Source organism: Pithys albifrons, chromosome 2 (genome assembly GCF_047495875.1).
Source record: "Pithys albifrons albifrons isolate INPA30051 chromosome 2, PitAlb_v1, whole genome shotgun sequence".
Taxonomy (NCBI): Eukaryota; Metazoa; Chordata; class Aves; order Passeriformes; family Thamnophilidae; genus Pithys; species Pithys albifrons.
Genome location: NC_092459.1, coordinates 88,701,050 through 88,715,984, shown reverse-complemented (window position 1 = coordinate 88,715,984; position 14,935 = coordinate 88,701,050). Strand labels below are relative to the sequence as shown.

At 42.5% G+C, this 14,935-nt stretch overlaps 1 protein-coding gene across 1 annotated transcript in view; it reads right to left on the bottom strand.

Moving 5' to 3' along the window:
• The window catches only part of PPP1CB (protein phosphatase 1 catalytic subunit beta), a 31,331-nt gene extending 17,060 nt beyond the window's left edge, over nt 1-14,271 (bottom strand). The window contains exons 1-2 of the mRNA XM_071577072.1: nt 13,904-14,271; nt 893-1,024 (exon numbers count right to left, since the gene is read on the bottom strand). Coding sequence (XP_071433173.1) covers nt 893-1,024; nt 13,904-13,955 — 184 coding nt within the window. The 5' untranslated portion in view covers nt 13,956-14,271. The remainder of the gene's footprint in view (nt 1-892; nt 1,025-13,903) is intronic.
• Between the last annotated feature and the right edge of the window lie 664 nt (nt 14,272-14,935).

Below are 14,935 nucleotides of genomic sequence, written 5' to 3'. Positions count from 1 at the left end.
TTTGTTGTTTGTTTTTTCAATTGGTAATATCCTCTCAAAGTAAGAAACATTGCCACATTAGGACTGCCAGGACAAAGCTCATGTATCTTCAAGCACGCAATAATAACCAATTCAAAGACTGCTTCCATTTAATACTATGACTCTTTAACAAGCCCAATTCAAAGAATTTTATGCTTTTTAAGACAGTGTCTATTGTTAACAAATAGGCTGAAGGGTGATTACAATCCAGTATTTACAATATTTCAGTTAAGCTTTTACACCTGTTAGCAGTGTAGTTTGGAAGAAGTCTAGCACCTTATAAAGGCTCAGAGAGATAAGGAACACACACATTTTAGTTTTATTTGTGTCACAGTAGTAACGATCTTTGTCAAAACTTGCTGTAAAGCTCAAAGAATTTGTTACACTGTAACTTAACCTAATTTAAGAGTCTTCATTCAGTTTTACTTTCTCATTTGAAAGACTACCAATGTTTTCTATTTGGCAAGTGTTCAATTTCACAAGGTCTTTGTTTCACTTATGCTTTGAAGTGAGCAACTACACCATGTGATTTTTTAAAGGTGCTAACTGCCTTCTGAAATAGGGATCCAAAGAGTAGCAGTTCCATGCAAGTAAGGGACAGGCTGCAAAACTTGCACCAGATAAGGGTACAAGCAGTTCTGATTGCCAAGGGACTTGCTCCTAAATAGTACCAGGAGCATCTGCAATCTACAAACTGCTCCCTGCTTTTATTTCCCTTAATCCAACCTAAACTGAATACTACATGTACGATTTTGAAGACCTCACTCTAATGCCAACTCAAGCTCATCTGCCTATCTCAGTATTCTTACAACCCACTTAGCATACAACTAGATAAAAAAGCTACATAAAACACATACACATCAAGTTTACATACCACAAATTTTCAGAGGTGCCTCTAGTTCCAGGAGAATAGGCTGGCTAAGAAATATTTCTCGTGATTTTATGCACAAGCCCCGAACTTCTGCTTCAGTCATCTGAACAATCTTCCCAGGGCGACATCCTCGTACTGAAATGAGATGTTTAACAATTGAAGGTAAGTATCACACAGATATACAGCAATAGGTAAGTGCAGATGATGAGTATTTGAAACACGTATTTGACAAAAAGCCAGCAGCACGTTGCACATATCAACCAAATGTCTTGGAATTATGCAGTCCAATGAATTTTAAATTTATCTCTGATATTGTGATAATCTGTTCTTAAAGGCCTGTAAGCATTCCTGTTAAATCAAGTTCTCAGAAAAAACAATTTAAGCCTTGCTTTTGTCCATACTTGGATAAATAGCAACTTCAAAAAGTGTTAATTTAACAATCCCATGATGCCAGAGTATTTAGCATTGGCAGAAAAATCCTGAGAATCCCAAACCTGAAAACACTTCCACATTAGCACAAAATAAACTTTTTTGGGACTGCTAAGTTCAACAGGGCTAGTTAAATGCCATGGAAAAAACATGGGCACATTTATTTATACTTTTGGCAGCTGAAACTGCCATATTAGGAACATCACACTAAAAACTATGAAAGTCTGATGAAACTCTCAGTCATCTATAATGGCTCTTATGTTACTGAAACCTTCATAGTCAAGAACACTCTAACTAGAATGAAACTGAATTCTCAAACCTGTAGGTCAGGTACTCAGACCTATATTTAGCACTAAGTTTTCAGAAGTATTTGCATGTCATTGCACTCCAACCAACATTCCCTCTGGCAAGCTTATCTGCAGCTGCTTCTTTCTACAAGTATCTGTATGATTCCTCTGTCAGAGGCTTTCCTTTGTCTTTAATGAGGCAGCAAAATAGAACCAATATGTCTGCACTTTGATCCAGTCCACGGCAGCACCCACAAGGGAAAGTGCTACAAAACTTTATCAGCTCAAATTCAAATGCTTTCAAATTCAAACATCACTAACACACTACTTTGTAAGCTTTCAGCTGCAACGTTGTTAAGTTTAATAGGATTTGTGAACAGAAGAGCAAAAAGTAGTTCTTCACACACCCCAGGTCACCTACTTCCCTCTTCAAAACAGAAGAGTAGGCTTGCAACTTTTTTAAGATTAATTACTATAACCTCTCTTTCCTTTTATTTCACAGAATCATAGAATCGATTGGGTTGGAAAAGAACTCCAAGATCATCAAGTCCAACCCTTGGTCCAACTCCAGTCCCTTTACCAGATCATGGCACTCAGTGCCATGTCCAATCTCAGTTCAAAAACCTCCAGGGATGGTGAATCCACCCCCTCTCTGGGCAGCCCATTCCAATGCCTGATTACTCTCTCTGGAAAGAATTTTTTTCTGATCTCCAACTTAAATTTCCCCTGGCAGAGCTTAAGCCCGTGCCCCCTTGTCCTATTGCTGAGTGCCTGGGAGAAGAGACCAACTCCCACCTGGCTAGAACTTCCCTTCAGGTAGTTCTAGACAGTGATGAGGTCACCTCTGAGCCTCCTCTTCTCCAGGCTAAACAGCCCCAGCTCCCTCAGCCTCTGCTTATTTCCTAGAACACCTACTTTATGGAGGACATCAGTATTGTTACTTCTAGTATTATCTACATTGTAAAACTGGGGGAAAAAGATCTGAGGGATAACAGTTTGTTCTATGTCACCCAGTGCTACAGTCCCAAGCGTTAAGCTCAAACAGCTCTGCTCTGTTATCTCTGCACACTTCTCCCAGTGCAACTGCACATCTGATCATTCCAACACTGTGCTGTGAGTATCTATTTTTAATAAACACCAGACACTTGTTAAACTGAGGTTAGGAAGCAAGCACAGGAACACATCAAAAGCAGAACTTAAAGAGTGAGTTTCAAAAGCAGGGCAGAGACATGACACTAGATCCTGGGACAGGTAGTTTGAGTGTCAAAATAGCATAGTCTGTCTCTCTGCAGGTGAGGATACACTACAACTATGTAGCTCAGTAGAACCCCGTGAGAACAAGGCTGCAGCATACAGGAATTCTTTGGGTGAAGCTCTGAATCAGTACCAGGTGATAGTCACCATATGGTAAGTCACATTCCTTTTGCTAATTAAGACTTCAACTATACTTGAGAAAGCAAACAGCCTTTTAGGAACACACTTAATGTTGTTATTCTTCATGCATTAAGATGTTGGCTTATATATCAGAAGCCTGCAAAGGCAGACGGACACAATCAAGGTGACTGGCAAACCATAAATGCCAGGAGGCTTCCATTTCATCACATCTCAAATATCCGGGTGATGTTCTTACAGATATATCCTCTGCCTGTTACTAGCTAAAAAATCCCAAAACAAACTCAGGCTTGACAGCTTTGCACAGGATTATCCAATTTGTGAGATACTAAAGCATTCCAATAATCCCGATTTTAAACACTTGTATTCCAATAGATTATAAAATTATGGCTTTCAGAGACCAGAAACTCCTTTTGATAGGCACAATAAACTGCCATTTTACAAAAGAAAGCTCCGACCCACATAAGTTGTCTTCATGTTACAATGGCTATAACTTTACTTAAATAACTGGTGTATTTTAAACCCATAGCTTGCAATGAGGTCACATCAAAGCTCCATGCAGAACATTTTCCAGTCCCGTTTTCCCACTAAAAACTGTGCATTCTTTTAACCTGTTTGGATAAGCAATGACATTATCATATGTATTTAACTGCTTTCATAATCTTTTGCAACAGCAGAATGAAGCCACTTTGTAGAGAGCAAAACCAAGAAGTGGCTTAATCACAAGCTTATTGCATACACTCTAGTTTTGGAACTCACACCTGGAAACCCCACCACATGTAACATTCATGTCACGAGAAGCAGCCCCAGATCAGGCACAGAGGCCAAAACTGAGATGCCAGCTCAAGGAGGGCATCCATAGCACTCAAAATAACTTGGATCCAATTCATATTTCTTACAACACCTGCCTTTAGCTTCTTTTGAAACTCACACAGAGGTTTAAACTTGGAACATTTGCTTTACAGGATTGATCTTCTAAGTATTGCTGGGTTTTGGCTTGGGAAGACACGGTGAACAAGCAGCTCCTGACCTCAATTAACCATGACAGTCAGTGCCTCCAGTGCCTCGATAATAGTTTACTGTTTTAAGCAAAGCCCTAAATGTGGCAAGTTCTCAACAGACAAACCAACACACAAGGCAGTAACTTAGTACCACACATCAGATTTTCTAGGTAAGACATTTCTATAAATAAAGGGAGTATGTCCCTCTGAGATGAGGGGATAACACACATCTCGTGACTGCAGTCACTCCCAGTCCCTGGGAAGGGAACGTGTCTGAGCCATCGCACCTTTCCTCCATCCAAACACTCTGCAGCTCCACACAGTGAACACAAGCTCAGTTACACCTGAAGTAGTCCAGACTCTGGGGTTCCGTGAGCAATAATCATCAAGAACAGAGTTAACAGCAAAGCAGTTTTCTCCCAGTTTCCTGATCATCAGTAAGGGTAGTACCTATTGAAATATGAGAAGCTGTTGTGACCCCAAAAGCCTCAGCCCTTCACTGGATTCACAAACCCCCTGAAAGGTTTGTCAGGTAGCCATCCAGAACAATGTGCTACAGCTGTGGCACACCTACACAAGCAAGACTAAGCACTTCTTTCACCAGCTTACAACTAGGATTTTGTTCAAGTTCCCTTGACTCAGCTGAGCCTTACACGGATTGTAAACAACACCATATTTAGTTTCTCAAAAGCCAAAATCCCAAGAACAGATTGAAGAGGACGTTATAAGAACGAGATCAAGAGGGTCAGTGATGTTTTCCAGACTCATTTATGAACTGCTATAGCTAACTCTGTTAAAACATGCAAGTCACAGCTTCATGCATTGCAAAACCTGTAGCTCACAAAAAGCCTTCAGCAGTATTGGGAAAACCATAATTTTAAATGGCCGTCATTTACCCAGAGCAGAAACAGCATCTTGGCATTAGAGGTAAATTAATTCCCTTTAATCTTAAATGTAGATGCTGTAAACAATCTTTGATTTACATGAATTAGCCTTCTGGTAGGGACAGCAATTCCTGTTGTACACACAGTCACACATGTACAGTGCTTTGATAAACAAGCTTCTTCTGCAAGGAGTTTCAAGCACAGCCACGCAGCAGGGCATAAAGAGAAATAAAATATATACATTGTATACTGGAACTAGTATTTTAGCACAATAGATCCTACAGTAATCCAAAAGCTGCTCTGATCAATATTAGAATGATCTCTGTATCCACACAATCTTTGGTAAGCAACTTTAACAAGTGTACTAATGGTACTCAGTAATGTAAGATGCAAGTTACACAGTGCCAGTAAAAATTGTATTTCTTTTATTCCCTCCAAGCTCACGCCAGAGAGTAGCCCATTCCATAAAAGGCAACACTGGAAACGAAGAAAATAAGTAATATTAAGGAAAGTGGGTCAAAAGTTGGCTGTTGGAAGTTCTATGCACATTCCTTTTTGCCACAGTCTTTCATTCATCCAATGCAGAAAATACCTTTAACCTCTTCTGCCACACAGCTTCTGCTGTGCCTCTGTCTAGTAAACCAAGCTGCTCACTTTGTGGCATCACTAATACAAATTTCTTCAATTACTAACTCGGCTGTGATAGGTACACCCATCCTAAGCATTTACATTGTGCTGTCCTCCAACATGACACAGGTCTTCTTTACTGGACTTCACACTAATGGTTTTATCACAACATTAAAACCCAGACAGACTTCTCCCAAGTCTCACAGAAAGTAGGTCACCATTATTGATAAGGAGCACTTTGCTCTCCTCCTACACTCTGCTTTCTTTTTTTTTTTTTTCAGACATGCATTTATGTGGCCACATGATAAGCTATGTCAGTAAACAGATATTTTCTTTCCAGTACAAAGACATAACAAATCACAAACGTATTCTAAGTGGTTCCCCAAGCCAAAGAATACACCCTCTGTGAGTTTGGGCTAGGACTAATGAAAGAGTAAGCAGATGTTTTTGCTTCTTTTCACAGTAGCTCCAGCCAAGCTTATTTCTGAAATTATGGCTTTTGAGATCTATTTTGCCAGGGTATATCTAAAAAAATCCCCAAACTACAACACAAGGCTGCAAGCATGCAATTTTACAAACTGCACATAAGCAATTCCTACAAGCTTACACTCCCCCCACATTCTGGGGGATGTTTTATCACTGGTGATTGAACACTACGACATTTAACTATATTTTTTTTGTACTTCAAAGCACTTTGGAGTATTTGGTGAATCCTGAACAACCCATCACAAGTAGGAGCAGAATGGATTTAAAAGCCAAAAGTGGTGTCACCTATGACTTGGGAAAAAACTAACAAGCAAAAAACCAAAACCAAACAGTTCTTCCTCTGATTTTGGAAATAAGTTGTAAAGTTATCTGCTCTCAATATTTTTTAAATGCAAGTTACATATTTTCACAAGTTTAAGTCATGAACCCTACATAGGATTTCAAATGTATCTTTCATTTTGGAAAGCAGAATGTCTAACCCTCTAAACATTTTCTGTTATTTAACTTGCTCAGTTGCCATCCATAAGCAGCCACGCCATCTTGCAGAAAAACAAGAGTTAAATCAGCAACACAAGTTTTCAAAATTTCAGAAGTGCTGTGACAGAAATAAACTCAGAATGGCTTTCATTCATGTGTTACACTGGTGGACAGTAATAATGTAAGTGAACCCCTGCTGGAGCTTTGCTCAGTTCAGCAAGAATACATCACTGAACATACAGGCCTTCTGCACTGTGTACACAGCATAGCCCTGTTCCTTCCCCAAGGTACATCACTTCCACTAAAAATAGAAGAATCAGACCCACAGGGAGGCTTTTTCCCTGAAGAACTGTGCTTTTATATCCAAGTAACCTTAAAATCTTTATAAAATTCCTTCACTGGATGCCCTTGATATTAAGTATTTTGCTGCAGAACAGAGATTGCTCATGAACTCATTTTAGTAGGACTTACTACCATCAAACATAAATTCACTGCAGGGTAAGACTGACTGTCCAAGCCTTTAATTTTTAACCAGGAAAAAAAACCCCTAACAATGAAGTGGCATTCTGCCCAAACTTGAATTTACAGCCTTATATATGCTACCCAGCAGAATCAATGCTTGTGGAGAAGGAGCTTTAATGGCAACTAAAGCTGCTTCAGGGGATACCATGTAAGCCCACGAAAGCAGCAAGTGCACCTACACCAACCCTTACCCACTTTTTTAGCAGCTTTCCATGGGCTGCTGCCTCCTTACACAGGGGGTTCTGTGAAGTGACTGATGTCTCAGTCACTCGGTATCATACACGGTTCCAAGAATTACTGAATTCAAGGTTCAAAGACAAGATCACATGAGCTACTCCATTCTGTAACAAAACTTATAACCCTAAAGTCTGTTATTGTTCTATATTTACTGTTTGCTTAATTACAATTGAAACTAAAACTTAAGCACCAGCAGAGCTAAGGCAGAAGCTTCTCACCATGTTGTATTATACAAAGTGGTAACAATTCCTGTTCTGGTCTACATGGAAGGCTAACAGCACAAAAATTTCCTGAAACAAAGAATTTCAGCTTATTTCTCAAAGGCTGACCTTCTAATTTACTCGAAAGCAGAGCTAACAAAACTCCTAAAGCTCAGGGAAGGCAAAGGCAAATTACTAAGTTATTTCATTACTCCTGAGTAGAACCACAGAGGTAAGTTACTGAAGTTGTCATACAAAAAGCTGGGTTTAACATGACTTCTGCACATCAGTATCTCAGGTACTTAACTAATACGGTTCTGTGGGATATGCACACACACAAGTTTTGCATCAAGCTTGGTATTAAAAAACCAACACAAAACCCAGAGAAGATGGTGCTGTGAAAGTAGGAGGGCCTAGCTGATGTACTAAGGCAGAGAACACAACAGGAAGAGAAGACAGTAAACAGGTTAATTTCGATATTCAAGTTATGCACCAGATACGTATCACATCAGCAGTGCCTCAGGCTGTGGTGAAGAGTGGATCCCCCTACACACCCCCTGCACCGAGCACAGCGTCTGACCTTACTGAGTAATAGCCAAATATAGTCTGCTTGCCCTCACAGTGCCAGACACACACTGTGCAGGGCTCTCACTTTTTAAGAAGTTCCATACCTACATTTGGTGGTAACTAATGAGCATTTGGTTGCAACTATCAAGTATTCCAAATCCACTTTTCTACATTAAGTAAGTACAGCATTTTTCTCCTTTGACACTATGATTTAGCTGTACCAGGAGCGAGATGCAAGCAAAGCCTGTGCAGCAGAGTATCGAAATGAAACAGTTACTGAATCACGCAGCCTCCAAGTGGCCAGACAGCCAGGATACAGAAACACCAGCACACATTACCTGATCCTCGGCTCTTGGCCTTCAGGGCACATTTTCAAGGCAACTATTTCATTTGTCATGCACTTTTAAAGTTAAAGATGAACAGGCTGGTGTCACAGAATCATAGAATCGACTGGGTTGTAAAAGAACTCCGAGATCAAGTTCAACCTCTGGTCCAACTCCAGTCCGTTTACCAGATCACGGCACTCAGTGCCATGTCCAATCTCAGTTTAAAACCCTGTACTGCTGTACAAACCTAGAAACAAACTTCATTCTTCTATCCCTTCTCACTGGTTAATACAATACCTACCCTCCCAGAAACATGAAAACTATTTTCCTTCTCTCTTTAAATACTATTAACACACATACACACAAAAAAATCATGTGACCCTTTGCAAGAAATTACTCCTAGAGTTCTCCTCATTTATTCTTCTAATAGCAGATCGTCCAGTAATTTCACACCAAACCAGTGAATAACTCTTGCTGATTCAAGATTCACCTCCATGGTTTGTTTGTATTGTTTTGCAACAGATCATGAAGGTCTGTTTTTCTTCTCTAGAACTGCCTCTTTCTCAGCATAACTTACAGAGCCTGGAACTGCAAGCACTACTAATGTATTCTAATACCACACCATCAGGCTGGCTGGACATGGTAATTAGTTAAGACACTAATCAAACAAGAAATAAGTTATTGACCACAATACATCAGACCGTTTAAAACCAATCTGGAAAATTTCAAATATTTCATAAGCATTTAAAATTCAACTTTCATTTGAAAAATCAAGTAACATTCAAATTTCTACCCTTATCACAACCTGTAGCACCTCTGAAATCAGAAGAAAATTAAGCTTGCAGCTTTTGTAGAAGGCATCACACAACACAGTAAGAACAATAAGCAACCAGCTTTATTAAGGCAATCAGAAGAATCACAGTGTGAGCTGAATATTGAAGCAATAACCATTCTTCACAACTACTAGCAGTCTGACAATTCTCTTCTTGGATAACTACTTCCCAGCTTTCTTGGTAGACTGGTACCATCAGAACCAGCAGCCCTCAGCCTCACCACATACCATTTTGTTTTAAAGCAGATCTTTATTAGGCTCCATCAAATTAATTTAAACTGTTAATTTTAAGCCAGTTAGGTGATTTAGACAAGTAAGAACCTTGTCTAAACAAGGCAAATTTGTTTGTACCATAATATAAATGAACCCAAACCACTCAAAGCCATCTTGTATCTAAAGCTCCTGTGTCTGGGTTCCCCCAAGTGCATTGTCTCTTCCATACACCAAATTTAGGATTTACCAAGACACCTATACATTTAAAAGAGTGGAAATCAAGTCCAGATGGGCTGCCTTATATCCAGAAACTTTGAGACAGACAGTACAGAAAGGGGAAGCCCACTGGACAGAAATATGGCAGTCTGACTTAACACCACTTACAGCACTCTTTACAAGTAAGGTTACCCTATTCCAGTCTCCTTGCTATGATATGGAGGGAACTCAATCCACTCATCACCAAAGCTTAAATTAATTTAGAATCTGGCATAAAAGTAAACCCCATGTGCCCATTTAGCTCAGCACTGTTGCAAATTTCAGGGCATTTCTCACATAGGGATACATGGGTGACCCAAGACGAGGCAAAACACAAGTAGCAATTTCAGCTGTAGAGACTAAGAAGAAAAACTGTGTTGAAAGAAGAAAAACATCTCTGTTACCGCTGAAGAAGAAAAGGCTTGGAGGAGACGACTGCAGCCTTCCAATGCTTTAAGCAGGCTTATAAAAAATGAGGACAGACATTTTAGTAGGGCAAGAGGACTGCAATAGGACAAGGAATAAGCAGTTTTAAACCTAAAAGATGTAGATTCAGACTAGGTATGAGGATGAAACTCTTTTACAATGACAGCAGTGATACACCAGAACAGGTTCCCTAGAAAGGTGGTGGATGCCTCATCCCTGGAAATATTCAAGGTCAAGTGGACAGGGCTCTGAGCAACCTGATCTGGTTGAAGATGACCCTGCTGCACACTGGAGAGAGGCTGGACCAGGGGACCCTTAAGGGTTCCTTCCAACTCAAACCATTCCATGATTCCGTATTCCACGTCTGCTCTACTCATGGTAGTCCTATTATGTGTGTGCTGACTCCTGTGCTGCCCACAGCTAGAACGGGCAGGGAAAAATCTATCCACCAGATGGCATAGCTGGGAAGGTAGGAAATAAAAAAATAAAAACGTGAAAAGAGTACACACACTGAAGCAAAAATACGGCTATCGTGTTTGTGTCCCATAACACAGCTAAGCCTGACCAAAGATTCTGACTACCAGTGCAAGAAAGAAACAGCCTTAAGGCAAATTTGGCTGATTCACTTTCATGGTCACATATCAGTACAAAAACATTTTAACAAAGCCACAGAATTTTGTATTGAAGTGACCTGCAAATCTTTGCAGACTCAATCCTGAGAGAAACCCCACAATAAAGCTCAAAGGACCTCCAAGACAGTGAGGCACATGTGTAAGAGCACTGGCATCTCCCTCACTCCTCTAGTAAAGAAACAGGAATGAGTCTGTAGAAGTCTGGCAGTAGGTACCTGATAAAAGCAGACCAAGTAACAGAAGTCATTGCTATGTTCAGACTCTTTGCCTACAGCACACACTTTACTTTTACTTTCCTCCAAACAGAAGTTATTTACAAAGGTATCACTAACTAGTGATACATTTCACGAAGAAGTTAGTTAAAACTCAGCTCCTATTATTCTAAATTCACCACCCGACCACTGAATGCAGGGTAAGAATTTGGTATATGCCAAAGAACATGAAAATTAAAAGCTAATGTCCTGAAGACTCTCAACATGCTTTACACCCTGGTTCAGCTGAGTCTTTATGAAAACTATCTCCAGTTTAACTCAAGAGTTAATCAGGATCTCCAAAATCAGTACACATTGAGGATAACCATGTGTGCACATTCACTGAGGACTGGGAAGATGTTCCTGATGAATTCTACCAAGCAGCCTTACTATATGTCCCTGCATATTGGTATTTCAGGAAAGAACAGGAAAAACTCACAGTGGAACACAAGGAAACTAAGACAATCTGAGTAGGTAATTCCAACCAAAAGGCAAGTTAACATGTCATATAACCCAAAAGCAACAAGGACAAAACCAATTAGAGTAACCTAAAGTAACAGCAAGAATCTCACAGCTTAGAAGCAGGAGTCACCACCCAGTAACCCAATGACAGCAAGGGAAGTTTCCTATTGCTGTGGATTTTGATATGCGTTTGCTAACCCTTGAAAAATTATGTGCAGTACTTACTGAGAGATAATTGTAGACTGTAATTCAAACTTAAAGCCATCCATTTCACTCAAAGCAACCAAAAGGACTAAATATATACTGCATGACAATATTTCATGAGAAAGTCTTTTTATTATTTCACTGTGCTTATACACTTAAGAGCTCAAATGCCACATTTCCTTATCCTTTAAGTCCAAGCATGAGTAAAGGAGCCAAAGAACTTGCTTTAAACAATTTAACTGGAAATAAGAGTCAACATAAATTTTTCTGCACAACCAGCACTGGGAGGGATTCATACGCACTTTACCAGAACAGGTCAGCTAAGCAACAGCATGAGCTCCAGAACGTGAGCTGCCAATTGTACAGAAAAATAAAAAAGCTTCATTGTGAAACTCTACTATTTGAACCACAGCTTAGAACACTATAGCCAGCAATACTACAAATAAAGGATGTTAAATGGAAGGAAAAATAATACACACATAATGGAGTCTATTAATCATTGTGGTTTTGCATATAAAACCTGTAAGAATCTATTGCCTATCAGACACAAGATGTTGTACAAGGCACTCCTACCACTGTTAGTAGACGACAGGCAAAGAGAAAACACCACATTTCCCTTAAGAACCTTCCTAACTTCTGCTCAGAGGGGAAAACAGACTGAGAAACAGAGATAACAAATTACAAGCAAGGCTTGGGTCAGAAGTCGCACACACACATATACCTAAAGATTACAGTACTACAGAAGACAAAAGCACAGGTTAAGTAGTTCCAACAAGGCACCCAATCACAACCTAAAAAGCTACAAAGTAGCACCACAAGTACGTACGATTTATTTAAAAGGTATGGAACAAATACTTTAAAAGATTTTGGTAAAACAAATATAAACAGGGTACTATATAAGAAGGACCAGAACAATCCAACTTGAATACCAAAACACTGCAGAATCCCCTCCTCTTAAGGCAATCTATATTTAGATGAGCAACAAGTATCTTTCAAATATATTATTTAAAGTGTTTCTCAAAAAACCACGACCACACATATATTTGCATTTTGATGAAAAACAACAACTCTGCCTTACAAACTCTACGTTTATTAGGTTAATATGTGGTCTGTCTTAACAACCTACCTAATAATCTGGGTTTCAACATCCAGAAAAACGGGAGGTTTATCTGTAATAGCGATCAACTGATAATACTTGTTTCTTCATATTACACTACACCACATGCCTTAAATCACAAACATAAGCACAAGTGGCTTAAAATACCGATTTTGCTGCTCATAATTTACACATCAAAAAAGAACAGATAGCAGCTACTAAAATATCCTCAAAACCCTAAAAACTCGGCTTTGTAGTAACTCAGCTGAACAAAACTTTCAGCCTTACGAAACTCGTCTCACTTCCAAAACTGTACATACTCCATAAATTCCTTTCTATAAGCCTTCTGCAATGTGATCCAACTATCTAAGGAGTACAGCAAGCAAATAAATGAACCGCACATACCCATGCAAGTAATGCAAGTACTCTCATCTCCAGCATACCAGGTATTTGTTGAATGTGGAATGAAAGATTAATGGGAGAAGAGGCCCAGGAAGACTAAACACTCAGGACATAACTTAAATAAAAATAAAACACTAGCAATAATTTCTCAGCTCCTCCAAAAGCGGGCAGTAAGTCAGCTTCTTCCTGACTTTAAAGGAAAGACTCGCTATTTAACACACACGAAACCCTTCACAGCTATTATCAGCCATGTACGAGAGTCCCTTCTGGAGCCTGCCCCGCCGGCAGGCTGAGGAATGTCAGTGCACTAAATCCCTCTGCTCCCACCGCCACTCACGTACACACAACTCCACACCTAACGCCGCTCGCAGACGCAATTTTACACACGGAGGGCTGCGACTGCCAACCCGACCAGAGAGGGGGACAAGGCCGCCCTTCGCTCAGCCAGAGGGGCGTCCCCAGGTCGCCCCTCAGCCAAGCAACGGGGTGAAATAGGGAAGATGTAAATCCAGGCGCCTTTTCTTTTCCTTTTCCCCAGTACGGCAGCCCGCTCCCTCCGCCCAGGCGGCCGGACCCGCCGCGCACTCAGCGCCTCCCGCTCCGGGGGCTGCGGGCCGGGCCGGCGCTCAGGACACGGCAGGACGGGACGCGCCGAGCCCGCTCCCGCTCCCGGCCGCCACCCCGGGCTCGGCGGGGCGGGCAGGGCTGCCCCGCTCCCCCCACTCCCCCCACTCCCCTAGCTGTCCCGGGGAGCGGCGGCGGTGCCCTGTGCGGCGGGCAGGGGCGCTGCCCGGGGCCCCGCTCACCTTCCAGCAGCCGGGTGATGAGGCTGTCCACGTTCAGCTCCCCGTCCGCCATTTTGTGGCCACCACAGTCGGTCCCGGGCGGGGGAGGGCGGGGTGGAGGGCGCTCAGCGAGGCAGGAGGAGGCGGAGCAGGGCGCTGCGGCCGCAGCGGCGGTGGCACTCCCCCCACCCACCCCCCTGCGGCGGTCCCCGGCGGCCGCCCCGCTGCTCCGCGCCCGCTGCCGCCGCGCAGCCAAATGGGGGGCCGCGCCCGCCGCTCCTCCCCGCCTCAGCAGCCCACACGGCGCATGCGCCGCCGCGCCCGCCGCCGCCGCTCCGCTCCCCGGCACCGCGCACGCGCCGCGGAGCCCGCTTGAGCGCGCCGCGCCTGCGCAGAGCGGGACTGGGGATCACTCCCTCCTACCATCCCTCCGTCTCTTCCCTCTCCTTCCTCCCTTCCCCTTCCTTCCTTCCTTCCTTCCTTCCTTCCTTCCTTCCTTCCTTCCTTCCTTCCTTCCTTCCTTCCTTCCTTCCTTCCTTCCTTCCTTCCTTCCTTCCTTCCTTCCTTCCTTCCTTCCTTCCTTCCTTCCTTCCCTCCTTCCTTCCCTCCTTCCTTCCCTCCTTCCTTCCCTCCTTCCTTCCCTCCTTCCTTCCCTCCTTCCTTCCCTCCTTCCTTCCCTCCTTCCTTCCCTCCTTCCTTCCCTCCTTCCTTCCCTCCTTCCTTCCCTCCTTCCTTCCCTCCTTCCTTCCTTCTTTTCCCTCCTTCCTTCCCTCTCTTTTCCTGCCTGTTCCCCCCTTTTCTCTCCTTCCCTCCCTCTTTCCTTCCCTCCTTTTCCCTCCTTCCTTCCCTCCTGCTCCCTCTCCCTCTCTCCCTCCCCTCCTTCCCTTCCCTCCCTCCATGCCATCCCCACAGGGTCCCAGTCCCCCTAGGAGTAGTGGCTCTGGCAGCCTCACAGCCTCAGTGAGGGTCAGAAGGCAGGGAAAGGAGGCCTGGGAGCCTCTGTGTCACCCTTGGCGTGCCGAGACTGCCCCTTTGCCATCTCGCAGTTAATTA